Source organism: Vipera berus, assembly GCF_964194415.1.
Source record: "Vipera berus genome assembly, chromosome: 1".
Classification (NCBI taxonomy): domain Eukaryota; kingdom Metazoa; phylum Chordata; class Lepidosauria; order Squamata; family Viperidae; genus Vipera; species Vipera berus.
This window is the reverse complement of record NC_138202.1, coordinates 153024992-153040611: the sequence shown is the minus strand read 5'-3', so window position 1 is coordinate 153040611 and position 15620 is coordinate 153024992. Positions and strand designations below refer to the sequence as shown.

The 15620-nt window shown below is 39.2% G+C and overlaps 1 protein-coding gene across 2 annotated transcripts in view; it reads right to left on the bottom strand.

Moving 5' to 3' along the window:
- SLC4A10 (solute carrier family 4 member 10) overlaps nucleotides 1-15620 on the bottom strand; it is a gene marked incomplete at its 3' end in the record, with an annotated part of 132169 nt that overhangs the window by 52419 nt on the left and 64130 nt on the right. The window contains exons 6-8 of one of the 2 annotated variants that reach the window (XM_081315154.1): nucleotides 14221-14409; nucleotides 7958-8049; nucleotides 5709-5807 (exon numbers count right to left, since the gene is read on the bottom strand). In XM_081315154.1, coding sequence (XP_081171280.1) covers nucleotides 5709-5807; nucleotides 7958-8049; nucleotides 14221-14409 — 380 coding nt within the window. The remainder of the gene's footprint in view (nucleotides 1-5708; nucleotides 5808-7957; nucleotides 8050-14220; nucleotides 14410-15620) is intronic. The other variant, XM_081315155.1, reaches the window with a different exon arrangement.

The window sequence follows — 15620 nt, the reverse complement described above, 5'->3', positions numbered from 1 at the left end:
GTCCATGAGTCATAAAAGAGCCGAGGTTGCCTACCCCTGGCCTAGGCAAATACAAAAATACGGAATCAACAGTATTATAGCAAAAGTTCTCTTTATTCCTGGTCCTTCCTTTTTTATTTTATTTTATTTTTATTCCATTTATATCCCGCCCTTCTCCGAAGACTCAGGGCGGCTTACAAGCTTAGCAGTAGCCTTCATTCTATGTATATGCCTGCTTGTTGGGGCTTTCACACACACCCCAAGCGGCATTATTACAAAGTCAGCTTAATTGCCCCCAACAATCTGGGTCCTCGTTTTACCTACCTCGGAAGGATGGAAGGCTGAGTCAACCTTGAGCCTGGTGGGATACGGCCTGGGTACTAGCTTGATACAGTGCTTTTATGATAGTCCACAATCATGAAAATAACGTTTTACAACCACAAGATCTTTTTTTTAAAATCCTAGTTTAACATGCTCAAATTAGAAATTCTCTCGAATTATTAGAAATTATTATAACATATATGCAATTATACTATAATTATATATTATTATTATTGTTGTTGTTGTTGTTGTTGTTGTTGTTGTTGTTGTTGTAGAACACAAGCCCCAAATGACTGCAGGTCTTTGAGGGTATCACAGGTAGCCTTGATAAACTAAATAAAGCATTAAATGGGCTGGATCTCAGATGTCAGAAAATGGCCAAATCTTGTAAGATTTTAGTGCTTTTGCTTCAAATCTCACAAGATTTTACCATCCTTTCCCCCGTATCACACCAGATTTCAGGTTAAAACACCATCTGTGATCATGCAGAAATCTTTCCAACAAGCTTTTAGAGTGATCTTTGGAACTGACAATGCAAAGATCCACATGAAGAAATGGTTCCGATTTGCTACTCTGTTCATCAAATTATTGAAAAGAATTTTTTTCTCTCTTTGATCTGTGTCATTTACTTTATGTTAACAGTTAACTGTCTGGTGTTCACAAACATATTTTATTTGTGTTCTCCCCATAATACCTTTCTAAATGTTATGAAGAGTAATTCACAAAACAACATGTTCAAATTGATATCACAGCTTCATATTCTGAGAATTTCAAATTACTGCGTTTTCTTCCCATTTGCTTTCCCATTACCAATCTAGAAACAAAAACAGTGACCAAATCCAACATAAACTGTTAAAGTGACCATTTTAATGTCTATCTCACAGCCATCTGTCAGTAGCAGTGTGCAGTGTGTCTTCAATAGTGTTTACAAAGTTGTTTTCTTGCAAATGGCTCTGGCACGTGGACAGAATTTAAGCGCCATGGCGTTGTCTGTGTTATGAAATCATTTTCAAAACTTCCAACATCTCCAACAATTAAGCCCAGAGTTCTTTTTCACTGCTTTGCCATCTTATTTACATATTTCTTGTGGAATAATAATTTAAATCTACATATTTATCCAGTACCAAGGAATTATCACTGATTGCTTGAAATGGAACAGTTCTCTTGAGGGAGGACTACTTCACAGATGGGAGAAAGCATATGCACAAGCTTGGAAGGATCTGAGTTACTTTTGATGGCAGGATTGTAAGTGAGCCCTCATACACTGCAGCAAAGAGGCAGCCAAGACTTTTTAGTGGGGTGCTTTTATGCACAGATAAATTGCCCTACCTCTTATCCCCAGTCTCATTTCCACTGGTCATCAACACCCAAACGGCTGGGAATTAACCAAGCAAGTATGCTGATGATACCCAGCTTTTTCTTTCCACCCCAAAACCAGCCCAGTGATGCCCTCGACGTGATGTCCCGTTGCCTGGAGGCGGTCCGGGTTTGGATGGGGAGAAACAGGCTTCGACTCAATCCCACCAAGACTGAGTGGCTGTACATACCGGCATCTCGGGAGAACCAGCTTTGTCCATCTCTAACTATGGGGGGTGAGGTGTTACCCCCCGTTGATAGGGCTCGCAACTTGGGCCTCCTCCTGGATTCACGGCTCAGTTTGGAAGATCATATAGGAGCCGTGACCAGGGGGGCTTTTGCCCAGGTTCACCTGGTGCGCCAGTTGCGGCCCTATCTGGACCGAGATGCCCTACGCACAGTCACTCATGCGCTCGTGACCTCCCGGTTAGACTACTGCAATGCTCTCTACATGGGGCTGCCCTTGAGGACCACTCGGAGGCTTCAACTGGTGCAGAATGCGGCCGCGCGAGTTGTGATGGGGGTTTCCCGATACTCCCATGTAACACCTTTACTCTGCGAGCTGCATTGGCTTCCGGTTGCCCTCTGGGTGAGATTCAAGGTGCTGGTGATGACCTATAAAGCCCTGAATGGCTTGGGTCCGGGATATTTGAGGGAACACCTGCTGCCAGCATCAAGTTCCCTTCGTCCAGTGCGCTCACACAGGGAGGGTCTTCTCAGGGTGCCGCCGGTGAAAGATTGCCGGCAGATAACACCCAGGGGGAGGGCCTTCTCTGTGGGTGCACCTGCCCTCTGGAACCAGCTGCCCGTGGAGCTCAGGACTGCCCCTGACCTGCGTTCATTCCGCTGGGACCTGAAGACCTGGCTGTTTGAGCTCTCCGGCCCAGGCTGAGAATTTTTAACTGGGGCTTTTATTTTCAGGGATAATTTAATCTTTTTAATTGTTTTTTAACTTTTGTATTTGTATTGGTATGATTTTAAAATACCCTGTAAACCGCCCTGAGTCCTTCGGGAAAGGGCGGTATATAAATCTAATAAATTAAATTAAATTAAATTAAATTACCCCGTTGATAGGGCTCGCAACTTGGGCGTCCTCCTGGATTCACGGCTCAGTTTGGAAGATCATATAGGAGCCGTGACCACGGGGGCTTTTGCCCAGGTTCGCCTGGTGCGCCAGTTGCGGCCCTATCTGGACCGAGATGCCCTACGCACAGTCACTCATGAGCTCATGACCTCCCGGTTAGACTACTGCAATGCTCTCTACATGGGGCTGCCCTTGAGGACCACTCGGAGGCTTCAGCTGGTGCAGAATGCAGCCACGCAAGTTGTGATGGGAGTCTCCTGATACTCCCGTGTAACGCCTCTTCTCTGCGAGCTGCATTGGCTTCCAGTTGCCCTCCAGGTGAGATTCAAGGTGATGGTGATGACCTATAAAGCCCTAAATGGCATGGGCCCGGATTGTCTTAGGGAGCACCTGCTGCCAGCATCAACTTCCCATCGTCCTGTGCACTCCCATAGGGAGGGCCTCCTTAGGGTGCCACCGGTCAGGGAGTGCCGGCGGGTGATCCCCAGAGGGAGGGCATTCTCTGTGGGCGCGCCTGCCCTATGGAATGACTTACCTGTGGAACTCCGGACCGACCCCGACCTTCGTTCGTTTCATCGGGACCTGAAAACTTGGCTCTTTGATCTATCTGGCCTGGACTGAGGGGTTTTAAGTTTTAAACTTTGTTTTAATTTGTTGGGCTAGTAATTAATTTATTTTAATTCTATTTCTATTTTAACTTTTATATTGTTTTTTAAACTTTGCCCAGTAAACTGCCCTGAGTCCTTCGGGAATAGGGCGGTATATAAAACTAATTAAATAAATAAATAAGTATTCAGCACAACTCCAACTGGGTTAGTCAATTGTTGCCATCAAAGAGATTGTCCAATGAAACAGTAGAGGTCACCTAATGCACTCTACAATGCCCCCTGGCAAATTTTGATATTTAAAAAAAATCAATTAATTTGCAACACGTTGTTCACATCTAGAAATAATTGGCCAACAAATGAAATCGATCTTGGCAATCCATGAATTGGAGTTATGATCATGTCCTGTAGTCCTGCAGACTTGAGAGAGACCTTGAGTCTATTAAGTCTCGGGCTGTAGATGGCTTTTCAAGCACAAATGTGAGTGAAGCATGAAAAAGCACATGGAATGCAAATTAATGCCTCTTATCTCCCACTAGTTAAGCTTTGGCCATTGCAAAAATTGCTCTGCCAATTGAAAGAGCTATATGACATGAGAAACTGTTTTACAGAGATCTGCATGATTTTTTTTCTGAATTCCAGAGGACTCTACTTGCAATCCATTCGTTAATAAGTTTACTTGCTTATTGTTGGAAGCAATCTGTTTGTCTTTCAATACTTCTTGGCCTCCAAAGATGTTGAGGCAACTCTAAGCATTGCTTCTTATTCCTAATCTTTTTTTCATAACAAGCAGATTACATCAGTTAGCCTGAGAAAGAGAAACACTGATCCTGGTCACTTATGGGTAAGGTTAAGTCCTAACAACATGTATTTTGTTTTGTTTAGCATTCTTTGTATATTAGGCCACTGTGGTTTTTCCAACAAAATCCCATGCGGAGGCCTTGGTGCTCTCTGAGTTTAGTCTTCCCTGAACAACCAAACTTAGAGAGTACCAAGGATCCCATAGTTTACTCTGAGTTGCATATATATTCCCTTCTATTAAAAATATCTTATCTCAGCTAGGGATTGACAACCTTTTGGGGTCTTGAGCACCACTGTGTAATCTTATACAAGTCTCCATGCACTAAAAAAAAGTATCAACCCAAATCTTATTATATCACTAAACCTTATTAGATGTACCACAATACTTTGACCTTCCCATGCAACATCACAGAAAATTATCACTGAGGTTGCTGAAATCTCATACACACCTTGCATGAACTCAGTCTATGGCTAGCTCAAAAAAGCAGGATTCAGAAAGCCTACATACTCACTAATAAGCTCAAGTAAGCTGCCATACTCCACCAGCTGAGTGGAGATCTGAATGTGGGTTTTTTTAATTTGATGCCCATATCTGATGCATCACCAATCAACTTAAGACAATTGCATTCAGAAAAGAAAAGAGCCATTACCGTTTGCTATTTTGCAATATGAATCTGTACAGTTTATGGTACATGTTTATGCTAAGAATGTTTACCTCAATTCCTGGTGATTTAACAGACACACACATGCAGTTTTCTTGGCTACCATATGGAAGTTGTTTACCTTCTCCTTCTTATGGGATGCCCAGCACCACAGAGTTTTCTGATAGGCTCTCATCCAAATATCACCCAGGCCTGAACCTACTTAGCTTCCAGGATCAGGCAAAGTTGAGAAAAGCAATCTATAGTTTTCAGTACTTCTGTTTTGCTGGCAGTACAGATAAACACAATGCCTCTCAGGGCATTTCCTCTTTGGGTCTGATTTTAGTGAGTTTATTTTAGCTTGTAGTCCTGTATCAACTTACCTGATAGTAAGTAAGTAAATAAGTAAGCTTCATTGAATTCAATGGAAGTTCCTATTATATTACGAATAATATTATGGTAATATTAAAGATAGTTGTGCTGAGAAAATATTTTTGCTTTTCTGGATTTATGTGTGCGTGTGTGAAATAAATTTATATCTTCAATTTCTTAAAAAAATCTTTGTACTGTACTATACTGTATATAGGAAGGTTATGAGGACAATCGTCAGATGAAATGAAGGGGGGCAGGATTGCTGATGTTTAAAATGTTCAAATGTATACATGAATCTAGAGTAGCTTTCCCCAACCTGGTACGTTCCATAAAGATTGGACTACATCCTATCTTCCTCAGGAAAAAGCATGCTGCCTGCTGGGAGGAAGATGCATGGTCCAGGGAGAGCCAGACCAAGGAAGGCTGATCTAGAACATCTGGAGCTTCTGCCAGCTGCACTGACCAAACACAGCATTGAACTGGTACTAACATTTAGCAAGAGTTGCTGCTTGCAATCACCATATAAAGATAGACAGAGTGGGTCCTCACCTCTCTCTCTCTCTCTTCCTGATGAAGGTGTCCTTTTTCATTTCTCTGTTTCATCCCAAATAGACTACTGTTATGCCCTTTTTGCTGGTCTCCTAGTCCCTGCACGCACAATTAACAGACTTCAGCTGGTTCAAAAGGCTGCTTCTCATATTCTGCCTGGCACCAGATGGAGCAAGCACATAACTAGAACTGGCTCAGCCACACTGACTGGATGTCACATTCAACAACAAGTCAAGGCACTGTTGGCATCAATTTCCTTAGAAGAGAAACTCAGTTCAAGATACCCTCTTTAATCCTCAACTGCCCGACTTGGTTCAGCTGAGGCCAACTGCCATGGCTAGTGTTTTGTTCAACCAAAGCCTAATACAACCGTGATTTGGTGACCCAACACCCCTTAGGCAATTTTTAGCTACAAAGAGGTTATATAGTGTTCCCAATAAATCCATGTTTTCCTTTTCAGTTCTTTTGGACAGCCATGCTGGTCGTCACAATTTACAGTGAGCAATGAAATATCACAATGTGATCACAAATCTCAGATTTTTGTACATGATTAAAAGTGGTTTTTATATTGCCAAAGGGTAAATGTCATAGAATATGTTAGAACCAATATAAATTTGAACAGGAAGTCAGCAGAAGATTCTTTCCCAATTTTCTAATTTGACAGGAGACTATTTCCACAAATAGTCTGAAAATGAAACACAGGAATGATTGTTTGGCTGTAGCTAAATATTTGGGATAGACTTTACCGGAAACAGTCTAAGTATGTAAGTTATGGGATAAGAAATCTGGGGAAGGGCATCTTCCTGGCTGGTCTAATTGCTCCTTTAGAAAAGCCAACTTCAGGGGTTAAAAACTTCAGGGGGCAGAAGTCAGAAAGGAAAAAGCACATGGAGCTTATTGCCCTGTTATTGCTTTGCATGTTTCAATTAACACCTGGAAGACAGAGGTTGCTTAGACAAGCTAGCTCTTCCTATTTACTCTTGCAAATTGTGACATAACAAAACTTTTTGCTCTAACCTCAGTCAAATAATTATTTCTCTCTTTTGTCATAGCGGGGGCCCAGTACCTGCTGGACACTTAATCTTCATTAATATCTAACCTTCCTTTGCTGATACCTAACATAAGCAACTCTGGGATGGAAGGAGAAAGATAGATTGCAAGGCTATAAAAGGTGGCCAACAAAAGCATCTCCTTTGTGAATCAAATTTCAGAGACCACCTCACCATTTGGGCTCATCCAGCTGATTGGGGCAGATACCCCTGTGCTGTGAGTATATTCAGGGACAATTTAATAAACTTTCTTCAAAGTCTGTCACCATGCCAGCATCTCCCTTAATGTTATAGTTCTTTAGCTCTGTCCTGCAAATCCTAAATTAAGTATTGTCACACTAATTAGTGACAACACCTCTTTTCCAGCAAGTTAGATTATGGATTTCTTTCCTTAGCCTATAAATACAGCTGTCCTGCATTCCAAGCAAAATCTTTTCCAGATATCCTTAGGAATTGCTAAATTGAACCCAAGTTCTCATGTATGCAATGCAGGGTCTTTATATTATTGATTGATAGCCTATTAATATCCAAGCTTGGCAACTTTAAGACTTGTGGATGTTAACTCCCAGAATTCCCCAGCCAGCATGGGTGGCTAGGGAATTCTGGGAGTTGAAGTCCACAAGTCTTGAAGTCACCAAGGTTGGACACCTCTGCTGTAGAGCTTTTATTAAGGGACTTCCAGGGTTTTGCTGCCAGACAGAAACTAACTGGCTCTTTCACAGTTGACATCACAGAGAGCAATTTTTATACCCTAATACTGTAGCGAAAGGGTGAAAAGATGAGTGTGTCTATCAGAACTCTACTACAGTAATAAAACTAAGCCTTAAATATATTGTTCCCATGTTTCACTTTCAGAGATGGGGAAATGCTTGAAAATGCTACCATATCACTGATATTTTTTTTCACAGAGGCATTCGTTTCAAAGATTTTTCAGCTCAGATATTGAAACACAGCTTTCATCTCTTCTAAAGTTTAATGATGTCCTCACAGTGATCTGGAATGAAATGAACCATCTTTTTTTTTAAAAAAGGATAGTTTGTCTTAAATGATTAAATGCATCCCCCTCCATTCATTTACATAAAATGCATGTAGTATGAGACAATGGCCAGTAATAATTTATTACACTGAAATGAAACGTGCTTTATTGCCAGAACTAAGCTATATACTCTTACCATTCAAAGATTCATGTTATTGTCTTACCTTACTAAAGTCAACAGTACTGTTTTCTCGGCTGACGTCATTTTTGGCTTCAATGCTGGTTGGCACAGACTGTGGGGAAACAATCTGACCTGCTGGAAAAAGTTGTTATTACAGAATACTAACGCTTTTCTGTATAATTGTTATAAAACAGCCAATTGAATTAAAAAGTAAATTCTCCCTTGAGTTAGCTTGAGACCAGTGGACCTCAGAGAAGGGGTTGCAGTTTGCTTGGCAACAGTAGATAAATAATAATTTTCAAAATATCAGTCTATAGTTCTGGATTTCCTAGTCTAGCCTCACATTCAAATAATAATCAGGGCAAATGCTTCTTAGCTTTTTCAAATTACTCGAAGACTTGCCAGGTGCTACTTGAGAGGGGCACTCAGATGAAGAGATATTTAAATGAAAGATTCATATACTTCAGGAGTGTCAAACTGCTGGCCTGCAGGCTGGACGCATCATCCAGAAGCTGCACCCACCCCATTGCCGGCAATGGCAAAACAGTCCCAATACGCCTCGTGATGTCACGTGACGTTGCGAGTTTGACATATATACATCATATTTTACATGCAAAACATTTCATGTTCCAAAGTACATCCCGTTACTACATGTCTAAGTAATACATTTTCTTGATCATAACTTACTAAGATTAAGGCCAACTGAATAAAAACTTTCGATCTATTTGCAATATGTAGCACATTATAAAAGTCTGCTAAAGCCATTTCTTTATTAATTTACTAAAGCTCATGACTCAACTTGTGTTTAAATAACAAAAGTAAATTGGTTGTTTAATGCAGAGGGAGGAATATTAGATATGCTTGCTGCCCTGAGTTCTTTATATAAATAATAAAGGTGAGATTAAAATAAAATAAAATAAAATAAAATATTGAAATAGTCACCCCTTCTGGATGGTGGTTTCATGAAACATTAAATATAAAAAGCATGACATAAGGCAGGGGTGGGGAACAATAGCCCCTTTATGACTTGTGGACTTCAACTCCCAGAATTCCTGAGCCAGCATGAATGGCTCAGGAATTCTGGGAGTTGAAGTCCATAAGTCATAAAGGGGCCATCATTCCCCACCTCTTACATAAGGGAACAACTCTGTACCTCTACTCTGAAAGTTCAGCTAAGGAAAACTATTCCTTCATAGCTTGTCCATATATTCCCCATCCTGCAAATCCTGAAAATCAGAGCCATTATAGTTCATGAAACTAAGTGCCCTATATAAAATACAATAGCTTAAGAATTTAATTCCTGGCAAAGTGGGGGAGATTGAATCCTATACAGTCTAATCCCAGTTATAACATATGTACCTGATAAGTCCCAAAAAGGATGAAACTGGTAATCAAGTAATGTGTAAAATATTAATCAAATGGAAGTTGACTATTGCAACTGCAATAAATACATTTTCCCAGGATCACTGATAGAAGGCATCTCTATACTGCAATAAGATGTGTATTTCCTTACAAAATTGTACAATGCTTATTCATATCATGAGTGTTTAGGATTGAAGCATTTAACTCTTCAGTATTAATTAATTTTCCCAAGGAGGTTGTGGGAATTATAGTTTTGTGGGTGAGCATATAAGAATTTTGAATGCGGTGCACTCATTCAACTATGCTCCCAGCAATATTGGGGAGAAATCATTCTTTTTAAAAAAATCTGCACAGGTTAAGTGGTACCTTGGTACTTGAATGCTTTGAAATTCATCAAATTTGGTACTCAACACATTTTGATGTAAAAAGTTTGTCCCGGTACTCATTGTTTGCTTGCTATTCACGCACAAGCTAGAACTTGTCAGTGTCAGCTGCCTTGTGATTCACTATATTATTTCTAATGGGAAAAAGTTGTTTGGTACTCATCATGCCTCCTAGAACCACATAATGTTAAGTACCCAGGTACCACTACATACATTGTTCAAATCCATTCTATATTTTCATTCAGACTTTTTCCCAATTTTAGTGTGTGTGTGTGTGTGTGTGTGTGTGTGTGTGCGCGCGCGCAATCCATTTCTAATTTGTACTTTTCAGATTAGAAAAATATTAAAACTATTTGCAAAAGAAAATTATCCTGGCTAGAGTGGAATAGCTATTAAAACTCTGGTACCTTTTGCAAAAAGGCCCCAAAGACCTTAAAAGTGATGGTCTAGATTAATCATGATGATACATTATGCTAGAAGAAACTGATTTGAAGAGTGAATATCTGAATTGACCTAATGTTCATGCAAGATAGATTGATAGTACACTACCTCTGGACCTTCAAGGAGTTTACAGAACCCAAAGGTTAGAGATGAAGGAGGACAAAGATGGGATGAGCCTGTTAGAGACAGATACAATAAAGATACAGCAAAATAAAGAACATGGAGATGATCATGCACAACAGCAGAGTTTAGATAAGAGATTGTCAAACTTTCTCTGGCTGTGAAATCTGCTAGTTAGAAAAAATATATATTCAAAAAGCCTTTATCAAGAGGTACACCTCTCGTGATAGAAAACCTGCTATATGCTAGTGAACTATTTTTTTTTCCTTATCCTCAATCTCTCAAACACCCCTATCAAGTTCTCACAGAACTGTAGGGTTCCATGAAGCATAGTTTGAAAAACTCTGGTTTAGATCATGCTCCATTATGAACAGGAACGCCTATGGTGAAAGAACCTATGAAGGAGATGTGATATGAAGTGGAAATGATTAAGAATGATGGAATATTTATTTCAAAATAGTAGCACAATAACATTTTTATGAAAAGAAACAGTAAAACTGAAAGGAATGAACAGAGGGGAACAAGTGAGAAAATAAGTGCTGCACTGCTGTAAAACAATAAAGCAACTCAGCTGTGGTAATTTTGAAGTCAGGAACATCTAAATTTGTAAGGAATACAAGCTAGGAATTTCAACCAGTGCGGTATTTTCCTCCAGCAGCATGAACATTTATGAACATTCCATAAATTCGTTAAGACTTTTATTGGAACTCACAGCAGAAGAAAATTCTGGTAGGGCAGTCTAAACATAGGAAAGGAAAGGAATCCCTGCGGATTTTACTCCGCTAGTCATTGCTGACTATAGGGGACAGTGCTCCTCTTCATTTCAAGACCATGAGCCAGCACTCTCCGCAGATGTTTTTCCCAGCATGACATCACAGAGCACTGTTTCCTCCCCATCAAAGTGGCACCTGTTTATCTACTTGCATTTGCATGCTTTCGAACTGTTAGGTGGGCAGGAGCTAGGCCAGGGGTCTTCAAACTCGGCCCTTTTATGACTCATGGACTTCAACTCCCAGAATTTCTCAGCCAGGCACGCTAGATGAGGAATTCTGGGAGTTGAAGTCCATGAATCATAAAAGGGCCGAGTTTGAAGACCCCTGAGCTAGGCAAAGATGGGCACTTTTCCCATTGCATGACACCCAAGTTTTGAATCCAGGCTGTCGGCTTTCAAGCTGACAAGCCCAGCATCTTAATCACTAAGCTATCGAACCACACCATCTAAACATATCAGTGGCATGTTGTAATCTCATATAGCCTCCCAGTACCATGGAAACTGAAGACAGGACTGAAAATGACAATGTTACATTAAGGATGTCACCTTAATCACAGATGTCATAATTGTTCTGTATTTTAATATCCTCACTTCCACCATTAATGTCAATAATTAATGTAAAGCCAATAATGTGAAACCTACTCTCTCCATAGGACATTATTTAAATGTGTATGAAATAAATATGTAAATATAAATATGTAAATATGTTACTACTGAAGTTGCAATAAAAAACTGATCCTATGATTTTCTACATATAAGAAACAAGTAGGGATATTTTTTTTTAATTCCATTTATATCCCGCCCTTCTCCGAAGACTCAGGGCGGCTTACAAGCTTAGCAGTAGCCTTCATTCTATGTATATGCCTGCTTATTAGGGCTTTCACACACACCCCAAGCGGCATTATTACAAAGTCAGCTTATTGCCCCCAACAATCTGGGTCCTCATTTTACCTACCTTGGAAGGATGGAAGGCTGAGTCAACCTTGAGCCTGGTGGGACTCGAACCTGCACTAATTGCAGGCAGCTGGTGTTACTTAAGGAGGCATTAGCCCACTGCTCCACCAAGGCTCTTAACTGTTAAATGTGATATTTTACTGATAAATGTGATATTTTACTGATAAATGTGATATTTAAAGTTTGGCTCCCTCAAAATACAGTCCATTTAGAAAAAAAGTCATGCATGGCCTTATTAATTGGGATATCATGAAAAAAGTTAGATTAGGAACCTAGTGATCTGGTTCTACAAATGCAAGAATTCTTTTATCTGTGGTAGAAAAGATGACAGTTACCTATATGAATAGTTACCTATTCCCCAAATCTGCTTTTCCAGAGAAAATACTGTCAGCTCAGCCATAAAATAAATGGAAGGTTAAGGAATTTTGCTAAATATGGAATATATAATAGTAGGCAAGCACAGGTTATCCCATATAAATAACTCTCTAGGAAGGAAATATATTCATGAAATACTGATTTTTTGGGGGGGTGGGGGGGAGGTGTCTCTCAAATAAAGCTTTGTTTGTGTAGTACTGTCTTCATTACCTCACATAATCCCCCTTCCCACAACTGATCTCAACAAATACACAATGCTATATCCATTCATGCATAGTTCTATATAGGAAAATTGCATCTTTGCCCTTGTTAAATTTGCTTCTGCTGCCTCCAGTACCATAATAAAGAATCTGTGCTTCAATGGTTCAATTTAAATAAATTCAAGAAAATTTATGAGAAGTTTCTCCTACCCAGCATCTGGTCATAAAGGGCTCCATCTACTGACTTCATTAATATAGGTCAGATACAGATGATGCAGTTGGTGAAAACAGTGCTCAAATTAAGCAGCTAAGTAGTAATAATAAACTAACTAAGTAGTAATAAGACACAATGACAGAGATTTAATATCACTAACTCTTGTTACTTTAAAAAAGATTTATCACACGTGATGCTGTTTAAAGGATGAGTGTACTGCTAAGTGTTCAAAGTAAGAATTCCTTGAAAATATTCAAAGTGGATCCAGAAGATATACTTCTGGTTTGCACTGTATAGACCATAACATTACCCTAGCAAGATTAGGTAATCTGTAATTTAATCAGTTTAATCTGTAATTAGAGCCATCAAAATAATCTCTTGACTTGTATTAAAATTTGCACTCGAATATAACCAACTCAAATACCTTGTTGTTAATAGAACTTATTAAATGTTAACAGAATGTAATTGCATCAGTGTTAGTTTACTAATATGTACCAATCATTGCAAAATGAGTCAAAATAAATTGATACTGTTCAAATATATTGATCCAGAATTTGTATCATTCTCAAGGAGCAGTCAATAAGCAGGTGAGTATGGAATTGTATTCTAGCACAGATGCAGGGCATCAATTTAGAAAAAAAGTGCATGACATATATCAGGGGTCTTCAAACTTGGCCCTTTTATGACTTGTGGACTTCACAAGTTGAAGTCCACAAGTCATAAAAGGGCCAAGTTTGAAGACCCCTGACATATATGGTATAATTCTGAATCTGCTTACCTGAAATATGTTCAGAGAAAGCAGATTTGGTTAAAGCTTTTATTTCAAAACAAAAGATGACTAATTTGCAAAATCTTTTTCATAAGAGATTTTATAAAATTCATTGCTTAGGTCTCCTGAAGTCAGGATAATTGGCTTGCCTTGTTCTGAAAATATCATCTTTTCCATCTTAATCTTAGCAACTCATAATTGTTTAGGAAATGGAGTGAAAACAGACACACTTACATAACCCCATAAAAATGATTGCTTTTTCTTTATTTTATAACTCTCTTCTCACTTTATCTCAAACCAAAAATGATGTACATTGGAAGTACACTTAGGAATGTTTAAATGTTATTTAAACCCTTTCAGTAAAATCAAAGAGGTATACAGGTATATATCTTTCTATAAAAACAGCTAGTTAAATAAAGAAGCCAATTAAGCTACTGCACATCAGTGCCAAAAACTTACGTTTCCCCTTCCTGATTGCCTGTAAATTGATTCCTTTCATGAGGTGTCCTACTCTATAATTTCAGAGCCATTGTCAAAGATTTGCTACCATCCCTTATAACTCCAATTTCCCACAGTGAAGGAAAGGGAACCTGAGAAAATGTAAGTGTTGCAGTGATGTTGGACAAGAAGACTTGAAATGGAATAAATCACCGATTTTGGCTAATCCATTGTATCAAAGCTACAGTAACCATTACTTAATTAACATGACACTTTACCATTTTTGTCCATGGAATGAGGTTCAGACTGTTTCTTGCCAATGTCAGCAAAGGACCTGACTATTGGGATCCTATTGCTTAACTTCTTTTGGTTCTGATGGTGATGCTGTTTGAGTAAAGCCTCATGGACTCTGTGGCGAACATCCTCACTGAGCTGTCCAGACCCTACTTGTTGATCAAGAATCATATCTGAAAAATAAAACAGCAATTGAATTATCTTTTGAGTCAATTGTGTAATAACTAGCCACATTTCTAATGGATTCTCTGTGGAAGCATTCAGTCAAATCTATCACTTATACGAGACTTTATCACTGCGCTGCAAATCTCATTGCAAGTAATACCTAATATTGATTATTCAGATTTCCAAGGGAGAGCTAAAGGGATTAAAAACAAGGGAATATGTGAAAGGTACCCCCTGAAATCACCACCCAGGTCTGCTTGGTCACTGGCCTCCAGGATTGAACTGGGAAGTTTGCAAGGGGCCTCTATTCACATTTGTTTGTAGTGAACTTGGATCAATGTAAAAAAGTTTCCACAAGCTTGAGCCGGATGAATGTCTGCCCAGACCTCTATATCCTCATAATATCAGTTTTGGTGCTGGTATTTGGTACTTTGGTAATTTACAACTATGATTATAAACATGAAACTTAAGCAGAATTGGCAAACAAGCAGACCAAGTTTGCTATTAACTTCAATATGCAACTATTCAAATTTATGTAAGCATTTGAGTAATCAGGCTACGGACTATGGAAAGTCAATTTTTGTATGCAGTATTTGCATCTCCAGATACGACAATCCTGTGGAAAATAATTTAACCAAGAAAGGATATACATTTTAATTGTCCTGTTCAATGTAAAACGGGCAGCTAGATAAATGCTGTAAATAAATAAATAAGATTATATGAACAAGGGCCATAGGCTTTGAGCAGCTCACACATTAATTAGGGGGCCTGTGCGGCTGAAGTAAAGTCAACAGACATCTTTGTAAAAGAATATTACTTTGTGAGTCACTTCTTGGAGTCCAAGGTTAGAGAATAGAATCAGAATATCTCAAAGATCATTTATTTTGTACATTATTAGACCACCTGATTGTTTGAATCACAGTTTCAGAGATTTTCGTTACCTAAACAGAGAAGCCAAATGACCACAGGAAAAAAAGCATTGAGACTAAGAGCAATTTCCAACTTCCTGCCAGCTTCCCTATTGGCTTTCCTTGTAGGAAACTGGCAGGAAGCATTGGAAATGATGATCATGTGACCTTGGCTCCCATCAGTGGCAGCACTGAGGCAGCCCCAACTCTACCAAGTTTGAATCTCATTGGAGCCATGGGTCCTGGATTTTGGACACATTCTGTAAGTTAGCCCATTTAAGGTACGCTGATTTAAAACTGTTGCCCTATGA